The sequence below is a fragment of the Meleagris gallopavo genome, chromosome 14, assembly GCF_905368555.1.
Source record: "Meleagris gallopavo chromosome 14, MGAL_WU_HG_1.1, whole genome shotgun sequence".
NCBI lineage: Eukaryota > Metazoa > Chordata > Aves > Galliformes > Phasianidae > Meleagris > Meleagris gallopavo.
The window spans coordinates 15,845,632-15,864,515 of record NC_139417.1 but is presented as its reverse complement, the minus strand read 5'-3'; the positions used below and the strand labels follow the sequence as shown (position 1 = coordinate 15,864,515).

The 18,884-nt window shown below is 47.1% G+C and overlaps 1 protein-coding gene across 14 annotated transcripts in view; it reads left to right on the top strand.

The window, feature by feature from the left end:
• Nucleotides 1-18,884, top strand: part of FOXP1 (forkhead box P1) — a 341,328-nt gene that overhangs the window by 254,516 nt on the left and 67,928 nt on the right. For 11 of the 14 annotated variants that reach the window (XR_014886272.1, XM_085235546.1, XM_085235538.1 and 8 more), the window contains 2 exons: nt 13,433-13,570; nt 14,645-14,734. Coding sequence is in view for 13 of the 14 variants with exons in the window: in XM_085235546.1 (XP_085091672.1) it covers nt 13,433-13,570; nt 14,645-14,734 (228 nt within the window). In the remaining variant the exon portion in view is untranslated. Of the gene's footprint in view, nt 1-3,698; nt 3,862-7,102; nt 7,127-13,432; nt 13,571-14,644; nt 14,735-18,884 lie in introns of those variants that run through there. The other 3 variants (XM_085235547.1, XM_085235548.1, XM_085235545.1) reach the window with 3 other exon arrangements.

The window sequence follows — 18,884 nt, the reverse complement described above, 5'->3', positions numbered from 1 at the left end:
GAGCGTGCTAATAAATTTTACTTTGTGGCGGAAACAAGAGATTACAGTTTATTAGGAAAGGAGATGGCAATTTATTAAGATCAATCAAATACGAACGCAGAGCAAAAATGTGGCCATCTTTATTTATTTATCTCAAAGCATGAAGAGGCGCAGCTACGTGCAATTGGTTGTTTACCTGTGGTGTTTGATTCATTATTAATATTTTTATGTTTAGAGGGAACCATAATTTTGCTGAAATGTCTTCCATAACTCCTGCACAATCATATTCATAACTCACCTGAATGTTGACACATCCTGCTGTGTATATATAAATTAACTGGTAACACTGGCATTATAAAATGATGCATTAAATGAAGATGTGAGTGGTAATTTAAAGCATGCCATGAAGTGAAATTTAAGCCATTGTACAACGATGAGGGGATTTAAAGAGCCTTTTTCATGCAGAATTTGCAGGGCAATAAGGAAAATGACAGTTTCTCGTACAAAAAGAAAAAGCGCAACAGGGACACAAACATTACTGAAATGTTAATTGCTTTGGTGTTCTGTATTAGGAGAGACACCATCAGCCTGAAAGTCACTATTCTGCTTGAATATATTTTACCATGAGAAATATTTTACCGTGAGAGTATTAGCTAAGATTATTAAAAATGACCAAAAATGTTTACTTTGTACTTTTTCTCAGTGCTTTGTGGATAATAAGTTTCACTGTTTCCTGTTTAGTCAGTTGTTTTCCCCATTTGTTTTCATAGGTCTTTCAAACAGCAGCAAGGGAAAATGCAGCAGTCTCAAAACAGGAAAATATGATTTAACCCCACAAAAATGGGCCTGGGGACCCAGAAGAGGGAATAGTATCCGAAATGCCCTTTTCCCTTGTAACTGCCAACAGCGGCTTGCTCTCAGTCTGACTCTTCCCCACCCCGTGTTCTGCTTCCACGTGGGTGATGCCTGCAGAGGTCTGTGGGTGAGGTGTGCAGGGAAAGCAGCGGCAGAACACAACCATTTCTTGTGCTGTGTTCATCTTTTCACATCTGTAATCTACTTCCCTGGCTCAGCCCTTGGAGCCTGGTGTCTGTGCTGTACTCCAGTGATTCTTTTCCCCAGGTGTTGATGCTGCCACTCAGTTCCTGTCTGATCTTGCGGGCACACAGAGCCAAATAGCCACCTTGTCTGCCACGCTCCTTCCCTGTTATTTTTAATTTGCTATTTTATGTCTTCTGCTTCGGACATCCCTGTCAAATCTGATTGTCTCTCTCTGTGATGACTCTCCATAATTGAATGGAATTAAAGTGGGAGTTTATGGTTCTTCTTTGTCTTTTAAAGTATTTGCTGGCTTAGAAATGCTTTATATTTCATAGTGACCTTACTTAGCAAGTGCTACCATCTCCGTTACTGAGGGAATAGACCAAAGTTTTTAGCTCTCAGCAGATGTTGGCTGAGCTTGCAGGTATGAAGCTTTTATCTGAAAGGGCATAAAATGCTTTTAAAATACTGCTTGCAGGCTCTGTGGGCAGCGCTCAGTGCTTAGGCAGCACCTTTCATTTTCCAAATGTTTGGCAAACGCTGGTCTAGGAAAGACCCTGAAATGAGCAGTGTCACCATCCCTGTTTGGCAGGTGAGGAGGCGAAGGAGTTGAGGCCTTTGCAATGGCAGGTGTGAAATGGAAGGGGTATCAGGAACTGGGGCTGTGGGTCGGAGCAAGGCCTGCAGGATGGAGTGGGGCCTGCACACAGAGCGGCGGTTCCCAAAAGCAATCACTGTTGGGAGGCTGGACTCAGGCTGGGAGTGCTGCTGGTGCTGGAGTCACGCTGCAGCCTGGCTGGACAGCCGGCAGTGTTGTGCTTGTGTCACCAGGTCGTGCTTTGTATTGCCCGTGCAGGGAAAGAAAGGCTTCAGGCAGGGTTGTGAGCCTTGCAGCATCTCTTTTTTGTTAAAGAAGCCCCAAGGCAGAACTTCTTCCCAAACGAAAGCTGTGGAGCATGCCATGACCACAGCCTGAAGGACCGGGGAGCACCACCAGCCCTCCCAGTGCATGTTAGCACAGCTCCCATTCCTGCGTCACCGTGCGAGCGGTGGGCGATGCTGCTGCAGGGATGCTCCTGGCACCCGCACTGGGCAGCGGGATGTGGTCTGAGGGAGAAACTGCTGGGAGGTTTAAGCCTATGCATTCCACGGTGTGTTTCTCAACAGGGTCAGAGTTTCCGGGGATCAATTTAGAGTCCGGGAACAGGAGTTCTGTTCAGTGCAGGCAATAATAATTACATGCTCATGACATGCAATGACAATTTATATTGCTATTAGCTGCCCGGTGTGTTGGACGTGTGCGTGGCATTTTGCTGGCTGTGCAGCTGTGTACTGCCCTCAAATACGTGCTGCTCCCATGCCCCCATGCGCTGACCTGCAGTGCGTGTGCCCCTTTAAGAGGCCGTCGCTCTCTGATTCATGTAGGCTGCTGCTGGCAGATTTAGGGTCTTGCAAAAGATGCCCTTAGTCCCTTATTAAATATTCATAAGAGGGTGGGGTCACATTTTTGTGACCTGAAAAAAATCCCATTAATAAATTTGTTATCTGACACAAAAACACTTTAGGGTGGAAAGCAATCCGTATCACATCCCATTTACCATCAGATCACAAGTTGTCAGTAAATTGCGTCCTTTGTCTTTGCTTCTTGTGAGGTTCTTTAGCAGCATAGCTAATGGGGCTATTGTCTATCAGCCCCTGACTCCTGCAAATAAAGTGCGTGCTGCCTGGGGACCGCGGCCGTGTGGCTGCCGGCATTCGGCTACATGTGCATGCAGCATCTGCATCAGCCGTGTGCTCAGAGGCTGTGTGAAATACGAGATAAAATTGAAATAGTGGAGAAGATTTGGCCAAATAATGCGGCCTAAGGCACATAGCTATAGGACAGGAGAAAATCCATGACGGGGTCGACAGCAGTCCCTGGGCTGGAAATGGCACAAGGACAGGTTTTGTGTGTGCACTAAGATCTGGAGTGGAGGGCAAGGAAAGTATTGCTTTGAGCTGTCAAGCAGAGGAAAGCTTGCTGCGTGGCACACGATGCACCCCGTACCCAAATCTTCCCCAAATGTGGCAGGCAGACAGGGCTGCTGCTGAGTGCTGTGCCCAATCTGAGCATCCCAGTGCCCAGCAGGACCTTTTAAGGGAGACGATGGGAGAAGATGCTCTGGGCATCCCAGCGCCCTGGGCTAGGTTCTGTGCTGCTTTGCTGGGGCTCAGAGGAAGCTGTTCCTGTTTGCAGGCCAGGTGCATCAGCTGGGCTTAATGCAAGCTCCTACTGGAGGCTTGTGGTAGCATGTTTTGTATTAAAGTCCTGCTATGGTTTTTTGATTTGTGGCATTAAAGCCGTGCAGCAGAACTGTTGGAGAGAGTCAGCCACTTTTTGAGAGAAAGTTAGGTGGAAGGAGAGCTGCTCCTCCAGGGCATCGTTTTTGCAATGCCTGCTCGGAGCACTGCGCTAGCTGCCACTTCTCCGCCCCCCCTCCCGCGTTGCTGGCACCCACGCCCCACAGAATAGCTTTATTTAGGGGGGGCCGCTTTTAAACACGTCCCGGAGCAGCGTGGCGGCTCCCCGCGGGCCGGGCAGCACCGCCGCCAGTACCGTCGGCAGCGGCACAGCCGGCAGCAGGTCAGAGGGCGCGGAGAGCCGCGAGGGAGGAGGGCCGCGCCCGGGGTGCCCCGTTCCGGGGCGGGGTGTGCGCGGCGGCGCGGCGCGGGGCGGGGCGGCGGGCGGCGGGGCTCCGCGGCAGCCCGCGAGCACGGCGCCGCCACTCCGCCCGCGGAGCCTCCGCGCCGCCCGGACCCGGCCCGCTCCATGGCCCGTCCGCCGCCGGCGCCGCAGCCCAGGTGGGTGCCGAGCCCCGCGGGGAGCGCGCGAGCCACGGCGGTGCCCGCACCGAGCCGGGAGCTGCGGGAGGAGGAGAAGGAGAGCTCGGGCTGCGGCGGGACCCGCCGGGGGGGTGTGAGGGGGGAGAGCTTTGCGAAGTGAGCGGGCGGGGCGCGTTGCTTTTCTTATTTTTACTTTCCTCTTTTTCCCAAATTATTTTTTTCCTCGCCTCTTTTGTTCCGACATTTGGGGTTGGCGCAGCTCGCCGCGCGCGCCGTAGTTTTGAAGAAGTGCTCGCAGCGCCCCGAGCGCTCCGGCAGCGCCGGGATCGGCCCCGCGCATCGCCCCCTCGGCCGGGGCAGCGGCCGGACAGCGGCGGGGCCGAGCGGTGCGGAGCGGGGAGGAGGCAGCCCCGAGGAAGTGGGTGGTGAGTTCGGAGCAAAGTGCACGCACACTCTTCCTCTCCGCGATTAACTCCTTCGGAGCCGGCCGGCCCCGGCGCGGGGCGGCGCGGGCTTGGAACAACAACGAGTTCGGTGGCAGGAAATGTGAATCACTCGCGGTGACTCAGATGTGTTTACGAAAACGAAATGGTCGGATTTGTGCTAGCGGTGAGCGTTGGGTTGCAGAGCGCCATAAATTGCCGAAGTTTATTTCTAATCAGAAGTGCCTTAGGCGGGCGGTTTGCCCTAGGGTCAGAGTGAGCTCCGTGCCGGTGCCCGGCCCTGGCACAGCCGCGGGACAGGGGCTGAACTGCGCGGATCTCTTTGTGGCAAGTTAGCAACAGTTCTGTTTGCTTCCCTCTTTTTAGAAAATAGGGGCTAAACCACGCGCTTTCGTGTGAAAATAGCATTAAATGTGCCGCTGCCGGGCTAAGAAACACCTCGTATTAATTGTGATTTCCCAGCTCGGAAGGCAGCCCGCTCCCGACCCGTGGGAACACGGCTGTCAGAGGGCCGAGCTGTGGGCGTGCAGCTCCCAGCACTGCTGCCATCGGCAGGGCTGCAGGCCGGCACCCGCGCTGCCTGCACCGAGGGGCTGCTCGGCCTGCAGCGTGACGGAGCTGAACTGCAAACTGATTGGTCTGACACTTTATAATCAAAGTTGATTTATTGTTCATTAGTAGTGCATTAGCCCTTTCAGGCAAGACAGTTATTTGTGTAGTGGCCTGTCAAACAAAAGACCGCTAGCACCTGTCATTTCTAAACCATGAGATAAGCGAGCAGATATTAAGATAACGCGACTAGAAATACCCCGGAACGAGGTAAAGTTGTGGCATTTTCCCTTCTGGAGATGGTGTTGCAGGCGCTCAGCACGTGGGGTCCCTGAGCGGGGCACTGCGCGGAAGGTGCGAGCTCTGCAGCCTTGGTGGGTTTTGCAGGTTGGGGTTGGCGTCTGGGCGAGATGGAGGCTCTCGTGTTTTGTCCCTGACTCCTTCCTCCTCTTCCCAGTGGGCAGATGTCATGCGACAATGCTCTTGCTGGCAGGGGTTAATTATATGAAAACTTGATGACATCACGGCAGAGCTGTGAGAATGTCAAAATACATCTGCTGCCATATTCAGACATATTGCTCTCTGCTCGCCGCCCCCCCCGTACCGGCTCCCCTACCCTTCTCAAAAGGGAATGATCTCATGACATAAAACAGAAAACAACACAAGTGTCAAAAGAAAACAAAATTAGTGAACTTTTGTCTGCCACCATAGAAACGAGGATTAACTTATGTTATTCCAGAGCATGGAATGGAGACTATCTGCATGAGGATATATAGTGCATTGTCTTTTGTGAATTTTCATTTGACAGGGATTTTGGAGGCTGTGATCTTAATTAAATCTCAACTGACTCAAATAATGCATCTAAAGGCACGCAGTGTTGCGTAACCTTGCTGAGTTGGTAAACCATAAATCATCAGAAAGCTTGTGATAGGAAGGGCTGCTTTGAAATTTTTTTGTTTGCTACAGTTGTTATTTTTTTCCTCTTGTTTAACATACACTAACTGTGCCATCGTGCCCTCCCTGTTAAAACAGCATGATTTTTGCTTTAAAAAAAAAAAAAAAGGGGGAAAAGCTATGAGATGTGCTCTGACCAGTCACTGAGCCGAACCAAGGAGAAGCAATAAATAAAATGGAATTGACAGGGGAGGGATGAGCGAGCAGTGTGGGCCAACGGGGGAGCTGGGGCAGCGCTGCAGCCGGGCAGAGCCGGTGGGTCCGGGCCGTGCAGCACTGCAGCAGCCCTGACTGGAAGGGTCACAGCTGGATCTGTGCCCTGCTGGACACCAGGCTCTGCCCTGTGCTCAGGTTGAGTTCATTTCAGTCGCCTGTAAGGGAGAAAACGGTTGCAACAGTTGTGTGCTGTGTGTCAGAGGGTGTTTTTAGGCATTGGAAGTGATGTGAAGCGGTTAGGGCGATGGCTTAGGCAGCGTTCTAACCTGGAGCTCTCAAGCACTGGTGCTGCTCAGTAGTCATGTTGTTTCCAAAACGCTGAAGCTCAATTCATGCTGCTTCAGCATAAAGCTCTCTGGCTGTGTTCGTGGTGGCCCACCCTGGGCAGCTGGAGGCAAGGTAAGGGCGAAGGCTGTGCTGTGCTGCAGGGCTGTGTGCTGCAGGGCTGTGCTGTGCTGCAGGCAGCCCGCTGCCCCCGGCACACAGCTTGCTCACTGCTGAGCTTTCTCCTTTCGATGGGCAGAAGCGGCAGCAGGGCTCGTTCTGTCACCACCTGCAGAACTCGGTGGTGGGAAAGTCCTGACACTGCGAGCTAAATTTGTTATTGTTTGGTGGAAGGCTTGGCTGCTTGGAAGCAGTTTGTTTGTTTTATTGAAAGCAGAACTGCATTACTGGAAACTACTTTGCTGCAGTTCAGTTACAATGTCCTGTGCTGTTCTGTGTTTGTAAGGTGCTTCCTTGCTCAGCTTTGCTTTCCAGCTACAAGCAGAGGAAAAAAAGGCATCGTGCAGTGTGCAGGGCTGAGGCCGCGCAGAGATTTTGGAGAGCAGCAGCTCTGGCAAATCTCTATTCCCTTTCCCAGCTTTTTTTTTCCTTCTTTTTTCCTTTTTTTCTTTTTTGGTGGTTTTTTTTTTTTGGTTGTTGTTTTTTGTTTTGTTTTGTTTCCTTTTTTTTTCTTTTCTGCCTTTCCAGCACATTTTCCTCTGCTAGAAGGAGGATCCGTAGGGCTTGTGCTGAGGTAGAATGAATGGCAGAAGAAGCAGAGCGAGCGTTGCACAAATCAGTGGCCCTGCTAATTGCTCCCCGCACTAGTTTGGGACGGATTTGCCCACAGTGATTAGGTAAGATGCTGTTATTTGGGAGGGACAGCAGCCCCCTCCCCAAACTGACAACGGGTTTTAATTTTTAAGCTTTATCTTGCCCTTAAATCTGAAACATCATTGTTCAAATAACTGAGAACAAGGTAAACCAACAACATCAAAAAGGTCGGCTTCTGTGATTTCTCAAGGGCTTGTTATTTTGTACTTTCCAATTCTATTTGATGTCTTGACAAAACAAGATGACACAAGGGAGAATACATTAAATTTTGATTTTCATCTAACCTGTTACAGTCGTGGCAGCTTAATTTCTTGTACTTTTTCCCGAAGACGGCTCTTTGCACAATTACTCTAATTGCCACACCGCGTTATGAGAAGGTTTCTTTGCAGGTTCCCCATTTGCCTTGATTTTTGCCAGGCGTTTTTTTCAGCGTGTTCTGACCTTTCACACGGCGAACTCGTCGCTTGGAGTGCGTCTTCATTAGAAGTAAATCAGCGAATGGCAAGATTGTCAGAGAAGCAACTGATGTTTTCTCATTAGAATCTAATTTGCAGCGTTGCGCTCAGCTGCGCCGTGCGGCCGTAGGTGCCTGCGCTAGGTGTGAAAACACGCACGTTTCGAGCGAGTAAAGTTTACAAGTGTTAGCAAGGCTCTGCTGGCAGGCACAGCACAGCCTCGCAGCGCTGCACGGAGCAGTGGGAGCGCTGGAGCTGCTGCCGGAGCTGCTGGCTGCCCACGGGGCCGGGCTGCCCTGGCACCGAGCTGTGCCCCACAGCCCTGCTGCTGCTTCCATCGCCGCCTTCTATTGTTCCATTAAGCTCTCCTTGGATGTTAGTGAGTGAGCACGCAGATGTGAGGAGTCTGACAGGGTGATCCTTCTCAGTGCTGGGGTGAGAGGAGCTTTTGAGGGTTTTCGAGGGCTTTAGGGGTGTTTTGGGTGTTTCTAAGCAGGGCTGCTTTTGGTTTGTTTCGGGGCAGAATATGCTGATCTAACATTTCCTAAACTCCTGGGGAAAAAAAAAAAACTGATTTTTTTATTTTCCTTCTGTTTTTGTTTATTTATTTATTTAATGTTTTTCAACGGTTGCAAAATGAGCCCACTGCTAGGAGGCATGCATCGCAGGTTGTGAATTTCTCCTTTCTTTACGGAGCAGCAAATAAAAATGGTAACTTTCTAAAATGTGAAAAATGATGATGGTAATCTCAAGGTTGAAATCTTGCTGCGTTTATTAAATGGGTGTTTGGTTGTGTGCATTCCAGTTCAGTCTGTATTTGACAAATGTTAGATGTAGAGAGGATTTAATTTATGTAAACTTTATATTTTTATGCAAATTAAATGGGTATTTATTATAGCAGAAACAATTATCCTGGCACTTAGCGAGAAGCCCGGTATGCATGAGAAGTGGTAGATAAGATCAGATGTTTCATTCTGTAAACAAATATGAAAATATCCCCAATTTTCCTTTGCTGGAAGAGAGCGGAGAGGAAAGCAGAGATCCTGAGGTGCCGGCAGTGCCAGGACAGTCCATAGTGCTGCCTTCCGCGGGTCACAGGCAGATGATCTCTCCTGATAAAATATAATAAACAAAATTAGAATAATAAAATGCTAATTTAATTTTAAAGAGGCTTCCCCCCCCCCCCTTTTTTTTTTTTTTTAATAGGGAGTTGCATTGTTACGGAGAGAACAGTTATGCTAATGACGAAGTACTTAGCTGATTTCACGTTAATATAATAAACATTACCTGTCCTAATGTGTTGTGCAGCATCACGGCAGAATAACCGAGTCTAAAAGTGAGATTCCGTTTTGCATAATGAACCAGAATGGCAGCTTCTGCCTGCACAATTCTTTCAGCAGCGTTTTTTGGCTGTTATTTGCAGGCTGACGTCTCATGTCACAGAGGTTTCAGGCTCAGAGTCCTGTGCTCAGCACTGTGCTGCTGGGTTCTGCTTTGTGGCACCGAGCTTTTCCCTCTGCCAGCACGGCTGTGCTTTCTCTTCTGCTGTGACACGAGTGCAGCTATTTTACATTCTTTTGGTCAAGAAATTTTTTTTGAATTGCAAGAAGTCTCACACGTAATAGCTTTCTAATAAAGCAGCCGAGGGAATTGTTTGGGTTTGCCTCGCCGTGTCTATTTTTCTGGCAGTCCAACACCTTTAACTGCTCCTCAGCCACTCGCTGGGTGTTGGGCTGCGTTCTGCTCCATGTCACTTCTACCACAAAATCTTTAACTGAAGAATTGCCATTTGGAAATGCAAGGTGCCTGCTCTGAGGACTTCCTGAATTCAAGTGTGAGCACACAGCACAGGAGAAGGGGCTTTTCTGGCAGAGCTGTTCTCTGCGAATTGAGGAGATGCTCCCCAGCTTCCGTGCGTGCCTGCTAGTAGCTGACAAGGCCAGCACCGCACCCAGCAATGAAGGCACGTTGTGTGAAAATAGCATGCTTTTTTTTTTTTTTTTTCTGCACTCCATATAAGATTGAACTCCTTGAAATTATTTGGCTAGTATTTAATTATATTAATATCAGAGAAAATGGGGGAACGTAGATGATTGAGTAGGTCTAAATCATTTCCATCCCCGTGACACTTGTCTGAGCAGTGCGCGGCGGTGACAAATGCATCCCGGCTGTAGTCCATGGTGAAGTGAAAGGCGAGCTTGGCCCAAGTTGTGCAAGGTTCCCCACCCGTGCGAGCAGAGCTCGGGGTGGGGAGAGAACAGGCAGGCTTGGGAGGTGTGGAGCAGTGGCAGAGGGACCCGGGAGACAGAGTGTGGCTGAAAACAATTTTGAGTATTAAAGACGTTTTTTGCCGTTGCTGCTATTAGCATGTCAGCAGGTCTGTACTAGCACAGCTCCCAAAACTGACTTGCAGCTGTATTTTTACCTTTGCTGCCAGGTTTACATGCAGCTGGGTATCTACCACACCCTATTGTTATCAGTCAACAATACCAAGAGTGGTTCATTAATCATATCAATAACAACAATCGTGTTTCATGTAGAAAACAGAAATAAACAACTGAGGGGGGGCGAGGAGAGGGAAGAAAGATTGATTTCTGTCCTGCATGTTAAGTTAGCATTCTTTAAATACATCTGCCAGTACTTTAATTTGAACTTCAACTCCCTGAAGGCAGTAAGACGGAATTATTTTAGTTCTTCATAAACTGCCTTCTGTGATTCATTGTTAACTCATAAAACACACTCATTTTCATGTACTTAAACAGTTAAGCCATTTTCAAAGTTGGTTTGTAATTTTTTTGGCAACACATTTAAGTTGACATCTGAGAGATAGAAATCTACAATTAATTTATAGCCTTCAGTTTAGGTTTCATTTACTATCAGACAAAATATCAGAAATAAATATTTTTTATCTAACGTAATGCAAAGTATATTGCGCAGTATCTAAAATAAAGCTTAGTTTTGACTGAATACACTCAAAAAGGGACCCATAAATATTAGAGAGCCGTAGTTAAGAACTTACATGACTGTTTTAAATACTATTGATTTAAACCACTGGCTAGATTTTATGAATCAAAGTGTAATTTCCAAGCTTTGGCTATATTTCTCATCGCTAAAGCACTCTCTCTGGTGTGCCTTTAGCAGCTTTCCAGACATTCAACACGGGATTAAATGATAGTAGTTACAATGATCAATAGGTTAAGACCGGTACAATCACTCTTACCGCTAATGACCTCGGTAGTAATGGGTAATAAAGTGTGGGCTATAATAGCCTATTGCTGGAGCTGCATGCCCTTTGATTCCCAGTATTACTAGGGACTAGCTACATGAAAAAGTTGGACGTTGGGAGTTAGGAGAGTGGATATATAGGCCATAATTCTTAACTGTTTAAAGGCCTCCAACGGTAGGTGTGCCCACGCTTGTCTGGGGCGCGTGTCGTTTTTAACACGGCGGTTTCTGGGTTATTTGAATTTCCTTGCTCTGTAGGATGCTTCCACCATGAGCCGGAGTTCAGGGGAAGCGCAGCTGCTGCCTGCTCTGACAGATGAGAGGCAGGACCTTCTTGAAGCCACAGGCGGGGTGTGAAGATGTGGTTGCAGCCGGTAGAACAAGGTCGAGCAGAGCAACGCAGACCTGTATTGCTAGGTGGGCCTTGTTTATTCACACGTTTGTGAGTGTTTGTATACACACAGACACGTTGCTTCCCTCCCTGGTTAAGTGCTGCTGTTTGAGCAGAGCGTGAGCAGCTGGGAGATTCTTCACCGGAAGGTACGTGGCCGCCGTTCAAAGGCAGGGCCGAATCCTGAGATCTGTCCTGAGATAAATGTGCAAAAGAGCTGTGGAAGTGAATGGGAGTTGTCTCCACATAGCTGCTGGCAGAATGCGGCCCTGCGTATTAATCACCCGCATGTAGGGTTTACAGCACCCCACCCTATTCCTGTCTGTATCCCTGCTTGTCGTCATAAATCTGACCGAGGAGTATTTGTGTTGTATATCTTCCAAGAATGGCACAGAAAACGTACTTAAACATGCTTCCTTTTCTGTTTGCTCAGTCCAACTTCAATGTAAGGTAGTACAAACCCCAGGGTAAAGTAAACTTCTCTGGGGATGGGAATAATGAAGGTGAGTCAGGCTTCGGGGCTAAGATACTGACTACGGCATTTAATGAAATAATTTTCTGCTGCCAGAAAAGTTCCTAACAGCGTATGGATTAAGATCCTGTGAGTCGATGGGGTTCCCTGTTCCAGTGGGTCGGTGCCGTTAGAGCTGGGGGCGGCGGTACTGCACTGCCAGGTTGGTGGTTCTCCCATGGATGCAGTCTTAGAGGGACCGAGTGTGTCCATCCTTCACTGTCTGTTCCTCAGCCTTCACACCTGCCTGCCCCAGTGTGGGCAGCACGAGGTCCGTGCTGGGACGCAGGGGATTCGCTCTGCGCCGCGTTAATGGGATGTCAGTTTGCTGGATGTGTCTGCAGCACGTTCTGTAGGCAGGGTCTGGCCCCGGCGCATGGCATGTACACAACAACACAGGGCGATGTGTGCTGTACATAAGTCTGACCTTCAGGAACCATTTTTAGTTCATCAAAATTAGTGATGCTGAGAAATCAGGACATCAGTGCATAATGACTGTGAAATTAGGAATGAGAGCTTGCTATGCAAATGACAGGACAAATCATGTGAAAAAGTCAAGATAAACTGCACATTAAGACATTATGTTACATAAAATTAATACTGCATTTCTCCCTTGCTTACTAGTACCCTGGAAGACTTTTTTTTAAGCTCTTTTATCTTCAGATCAGCTATTGTCTGCTGATTTTTTAAAAAGTGGTGCACAGAAAAAGTGCTAAACATGTTATTACCTTTTATTGTAATACATGAGATGACAGGAGATCCTTTTTAACAAAGTATATCCTTTACTGCTTTTAGTTTTGTGCTGTCACGTATTTGATCTGAAACTATAGAAAAGTAAGGTGCTTAAATATTACTGTTAAAACTCACAGGGTTTTGTCTTTTCTTCCATTGTTTTTTTTCTTCCTTTTCCTTTTTTGGGGTGGAGGATAGAGGGGTGGGTTTCTGGGGAAATAGTCTTCTTGCATTACTAGGACTGACAAAATGGTTCTCATGTAGTCTGCAAATTAAACACAAGTGCAGTGATTATTTTGAATAGCTAAATTACATTCTAGAAAGCTTGCAGAATTCATAGCATTGTCATTAGGTATCCGCTTGAATACAATTTGTGTAACCTTGGCCAAGACAGCCTGTCATTTTAATGTCAGTGTTTTATCTGAACAAGACATCATCCTTTCAGATACAGTGTACAGGTTCCTTGCAAAGATGCCCGTGCAGAAACGTGTTAACAGTTGCAAATATGAAATGCTATCAAGTTCATCACTGTAGCTGTTTGTCACTGAAATGTCATGGAAAGCGGCTTTTAATGGTATCTCACATAATATGAAAGAATTGAAGACATCTGTATGCTGGGTGAATATGGAATGGTAAAGACATCGCAGTAGGGCCTTTCTGTTAAAATTGCATGGGAGTGTAGTGCTGTTATTCACATCGCTGAGCCTTCCTTCAATTTTCTTAAAAACCTGTCGTAATAGGGCCTAGATCCCATCAGCACGGGATACTCGGCTCTTGGATTTCTGTACGGCAGGGAGGGGCTTTCCAGGAGGGAATGCTCTGAGCTGACAGTTCCTTGTAAAAATAAATAAATCTTAACAGGTTTTGCTGTATTGCTGTCTAAAGAATTCCCGTTGTCATAATGCTCTGCAGAGAGGAAGCTGGGTGGCTGGGAAGCGCGGGTCCCTCTGTGCTCAGGGCAGGATTGTGCCTCCCGCTGTGCTGCTCCCTGACCACCATTCTGTGTCCCCTGCAGGTTCCCGTGTCGGTGGCTATGATGACACCTCAAGTGATCACTCCCCAGCAAATGCAGCAGATCCTCCAGCAACAAGTGCTAACTCCCCAGCAACTCCAAGTCCTGCTCCAGCAGCAGCAGGCACTCATGCTTCAACAGGTAATTGTTGTCTTTGCAGCCCCTGGTGGGTGGGGGGCTTCGCCTCGTGCTGCCTGCTGGGGAAGACGGCTGCCCACGTCTCAGGGTCTGTACTGCAGGGCAGCCACGCTCTGAGATGAACCGACTGCTCTTTTGTTTTTAGTTCTAGAAATAGCTACTGGAAGCAAATCCAGGGAGCAGTGCTAGGAGCGTTTCCAAGATCAGCTAAATAATACAGCTGCATATTTAAGTGTCAGGACTTCAGCAGATGTCCCTGTTGATTTTGCCTGCATCCCTCCGAAAGTACGGCGTGCCCTGATTAATTGGAATAAATGAAGTAGTAGGGTAATATTTCCCATTTTAGACCTTGCTACATCCACGTGGGACCGTAAAGGGCCATTGAAACAGTGACAGTGAAACTGAAGAGGTTTGCAAGCCTCGGTCCGTTTAATTTCAGCCAACATGCGCTGCACAGTGCATTGGTGTTCCTCTGTGTCCTGCATTAATGCATAGCCCTTTCTTAGCTGAAAGTTGTGTGCTGTCCCTGGGTTACTGTGGGGTTCACGTTGGCCCGGGCTCATGAGTCAGGCTGGCAAGAGCACCCACCAGACTGCACCTTGTGTGTCCCCTCCCCTCTGCCTTCATCCCACAGTGCAGCGTGTGCGGTGTGTGGTTGAAGCAGGGAGGGGGAGAGTGTTTCCCAGAATGTCTGTGCATGTATTGAACAACACTTAATATAGTCAAACCCTATCATTTAGAAAGCATGTGTGTTTCACAACAGAGATTCGCCAGGCTCTCTCAGCAAGGGCATTTTGGCTTTGTTGTTACAATCAAAGGTCATTCCTTGCCTTATTTTAATTAGTTTGTGTAGAAAATGGTATGTTTTTCATCAGTTCATTTTGGAGATTACTTTTCAAACGATAATGCCAAGAATAGTCAGTGTGCACTGAATTTATTGTCGAGTTTCAAACTAAAGGTCAGACCATTACAGATAAAAGGATGCTATTTTTCAAATCACAGTTTGTGTGTTACACCAAAAGGGACACTGAATTGGCTCTCCACTTTGTTACTTACCATCTTTCCTTTTCTTTGTAGCAGCAGCTTCAAGAGTTTTATAAGAAACAACAGGAACAGTTGCAGCTTCAACTTTTACAGCAACAACATGCTGGAAAACAGCCTAAAGAGGTACAGACAATACCCATTTTACTTTCAAACCACAGATCCCAGAGGACTGTCTAGTGGCTATTAAGCTGTCATTCATCTTATAAATGATGGCACAACTGAACTGACTCTATCGGGTCTCAGCTTTCAGATTTAGAGTTATTGTCCTGTTTTCGCCTGTATTTTCCTGTGCTTTCCATTTGCTTGCTGCCACATATTTTATAGCTGGGGAGCACGCCTTGATGTTCAGTATGAGTACTGGAGCAAGCATCTGGACTTGTATCTTGGGAGAGTGCTTTTGGAAGTTAGTTATGTTGTAGAGGGGAGGGGGCAAAGAAGCAGGCCTAGCTATGGGGCTGTTCTCTCCAGGCAGAGAGTTCTGTGAGATTGAGTTTGAACTTGCAGTTTTCAGCCAGAGAGGTTCTATCTGCAGGCTGCTTGCAGCATGGGCTCAGCAGAAGGGACTGTGCTCAGGCAGTGTTTGTAGTGAGCAACAAGAGCTGAAATGCCAAGGTAGGACAGGAATGCCATCTCATTGCAGGGTGTTGTGCCTGGGAACTGCAGCACCTTGTGATGCACAATGTCTTGAGACCTTGCACAGATGCCTCCACGGTCCATGCTGGGAACAGGATGGCGAAGGTGGTTTTCTGCACATACGGAAAACACACTTCTCCTTTCTGACTGTCTCACTTTGTTGATTTTGGTGTGCTAAAATTCAGTTTTGCTATAATAACACGCGAAGGTACCACCCTGGTATCTGTGGTCCTGAGGAGTTTGAGACCTCCACCTGACATCACCACTGACCAGTGTAGGTCCTAGAAAGCTGCCCCTTGGCACGAGATGCTGTGCGATGCCCACCGATAGCAGCAGCGGTTACGTTGCTGTTCACGGTGCTCGAAGCACATGCCAGTTTCTCACCCTCCCAAATTTTGGTGGATCATGCCACCTGTGCCAAGTTTCAACCCGGAGCGAATTTTTCCAGCTGAGTTATAAACCCCTGAAAACAGGGGGTTTATAATGAAAACGCTGACACAACCTTAGCCATAGCGCGCTTACGGGCGCCTCTATAATAAAAAGGGAACAGATTAAAAAGTGTCTAAAATGTAAATCTAAAGGACTAACAGTAATTAAAATGGAAATGGCACAGGGAGGGAAGGCATGTAATTGTGAGATATCACTGTGCAGAATGCTCTCAGCTTTGTTTTGCTGGCTGTTTTTCTAATTCAGTAGGGCTTACTCATCAGTGGCAGTTCAATGCGCGTTAATGACTCTGGGATGCAGGCATCACTCTGGACAAAGAAATGATTATTGTGCGGTCAAAAGAAGTTCAAAGACAAGAAGGGAATTTCAGTTTTTTCCTTAGAGATCCACATTCAAGAGCATATAAATTAAGCCAAATGTTAAAAACCACAGTCTGAAAGCTGACTTCAAAGTCACAACTCTCTAATTAATGAACTGCGAGCTTCAGTTTGGACAAGTCGTGGTTTGATGCGCCCATAAATCAACATGACAGGTCTGTTTCACAGTCTCAGACAGCGCTTGTCATTGAGTCACATCAGATGTAAACACAGCAGAAAAAAGAGGGAATATGAAGGAGGTGCAATTGATCAACAGAATTGGTAAAAACCCACTTTTGAAACGCATTATGCATGATCACAGGAAATGGCGATAGCCTCAAGAGGCTTTCTCCTTCTGCTGTTGCTTTTTTGAATCAGATTTCTAACAGCCTTCAAAAGGGAGAATAAGAATTATGGAGCTTCTCCCCTGTGGCTGGCAGGCAATAACCCCCTGTTGTTATTTTGTGCTTCTTTCTTTTCAAAGGCGTCAAAATTTAGTTTTTTAAAGATCTTTAACTCTATATTTGAAGACAAACAATAAAGGGCTGCCACTGTCATTCTTATCAGTTACCAGGGATTGTATTTTTTCTTTCTGTTGCCACTTCTTATTAACCTCTTATTTGGTCTATTAGACATAGTTTTGAATGCAAGCCTGCATGCTGGGAGAACATGAAAGTTCAGATGAGCTCAGAGGGCAGATAAAGAAATTTGAAGGGGAAAGTTACACAGCAGAATGAACGATAAAAGTTAACTCTTCTAAATTGCTGTTGTCAGACAGGAGAGCATCTCAGACACAACGATGAGGGCTTGGAGCTTGGAGAAAAATACTTTGTGTTAAAAAAGACGAGAAGGCAAGTTAGACAATGTGATGGCATTTCAATATCTAACACACTGGTTTACTGTGGTCGCACTTCTGATATTACACTATCGAAAGTAACAATAAGAAAAGACTCCTTCCTGTTCTAAGAAGAGCAATTTAACATGGTAGTGGGGAGCAGAACAAGGGGCCTGAGTCTCTCCAGCTTTTTCTCGGCTCTTTTTTTTTTTTTTTTTTTGCTGAGGGTTTCAACAGAGGCCCGTTTCCAGAGCAGGCTTGCTTGGCCCCATTTTTCCTGCATGGAGGAGGTTATTCTGGCTGAATTAGCATGCACAGTGGGTCACAAAGTGCATTCGTGTGGCCTGGTGGCCGCGGTGCGGACACGGTGAGGCTTTGTACGCTGACAGATGGAGCAGGTCTGCCAATCTACGTCATTCTGTATCATGGCACGCACGACTGCTGCTGCTGCCCCATCCCAAAAGGAGGCATATACACCCTGTGCCCACAGCCCCACACTGGAGAGGGAAGGGCCCAACCCGGGGGCTCATGGCCACAGCGCTGCCCCCCGGCCTCCAGGCCCGGCCATGCGGGACGTCTCCTGGGCACGGCCGTGTTCCTCCAGCGGTTGTGACAGTTTATGTTAGGCTGCAGGGAGGGACCGAAGAAAGGAAAACAGACCTTTGACAGCAGCTTCAGGGAGGGGACCAAAAATGCGAGTTTTATCAGGGTATTTCAGCATTTTAACACTGACTACTGACCTGACAACAGGACTGCACTGAGACCTTTTTTGTATGCATTCAATTGTGAGAAGTAAACAAACTGACTTGTATCCTGTGTTTGGTAACTGGGTGGGGAGCGCAGTTTGGCAGCGCGTGTTGCTTTTAAATTCTTTCTTGGACAATGGGCCTTGTATACTTTTATATCCTGGCTTTTCAAAGTAGGGCGCGTTCAGGAGCTTTTCTTGGGATGGCTGAGAAGACAACCACAGGCATCACTCGATTTATATAAAGTCGTTTTTATGTTCCTTCTTTTTTGATGCCAACTTTGCACTCAGATGGCAAATAGGTAAAATACAGACTACTGTAATTTATTTTGTTTCACAGAATACAAATATCACTCATGTATATATATATACACACACATACACACATGGACTATGTATTAATTAAAGGTCCCTTCCTGCTCTGAAGATTCTATGATTCTGTGTATATTTGGAGTATGAGCATCTCTGGAGGCAAACATTGCTCTAACTGCAGTATAACCGTTGCTGCAGCTCACATTCATCCAGTGCTGTTGCAACAGCTGGATCTGTCTGAGCAAGCTGTGGCAGAGAAATGGAAACTCCGAGTTCCACTATAGCTAAACACTTGTTTGTTTAACCGTTCTCAAAGTTATAGATTTTCTCTGGATAGAAGAAAAATTAACTTGCCTGTCAGTACAGTTGTAGGCATGCAGTTTGTTGTAGTACAAAGATCGATGGGGTGTTGAAAGTACAAAAAAAGCAATAGGAGGAATTTAATAAAAATAGTTGCTATTGCCCTTCGCTTTGCCCGGTGATGTTTTATTTAAAAAGCAAACGGCAGTGCTGTGGCTGTGTCACGCTCAGCGTGGCAGGCCGGAGCTGCAGTGCCTTGGCAGAAGGTGGGGCCCCGGCCCCTGGCTGGTGGCTGTCAGCCCCGCTCCTCTGACCCGGGTGGATGTTTCCTGCTTGACACCAGCAGGGAACGGGGCCAGCGATCCTCTGCAGTGATAGCAGGGAAGGGCAGCAAAGCGCTCTCGGTATGGCCAGGGTTTATTTGAGAAAGTGTGGAGTTTTGCAAGAGTTAATTTTCTTTCCGTAATTGTTAGCCATAATGTGTATAAGACCTCCACCTTGATATGATTCCTAGCAGATTAGGGATATTAGATAATTTCCTTCTATTTATTGTACTACTGCACTGTATTATCTTTCTATCACTCAGATAATTACTAAGGAAATCTACATTAATTTTTTTTGGCTAGCACAAGGAACTGCTAAACA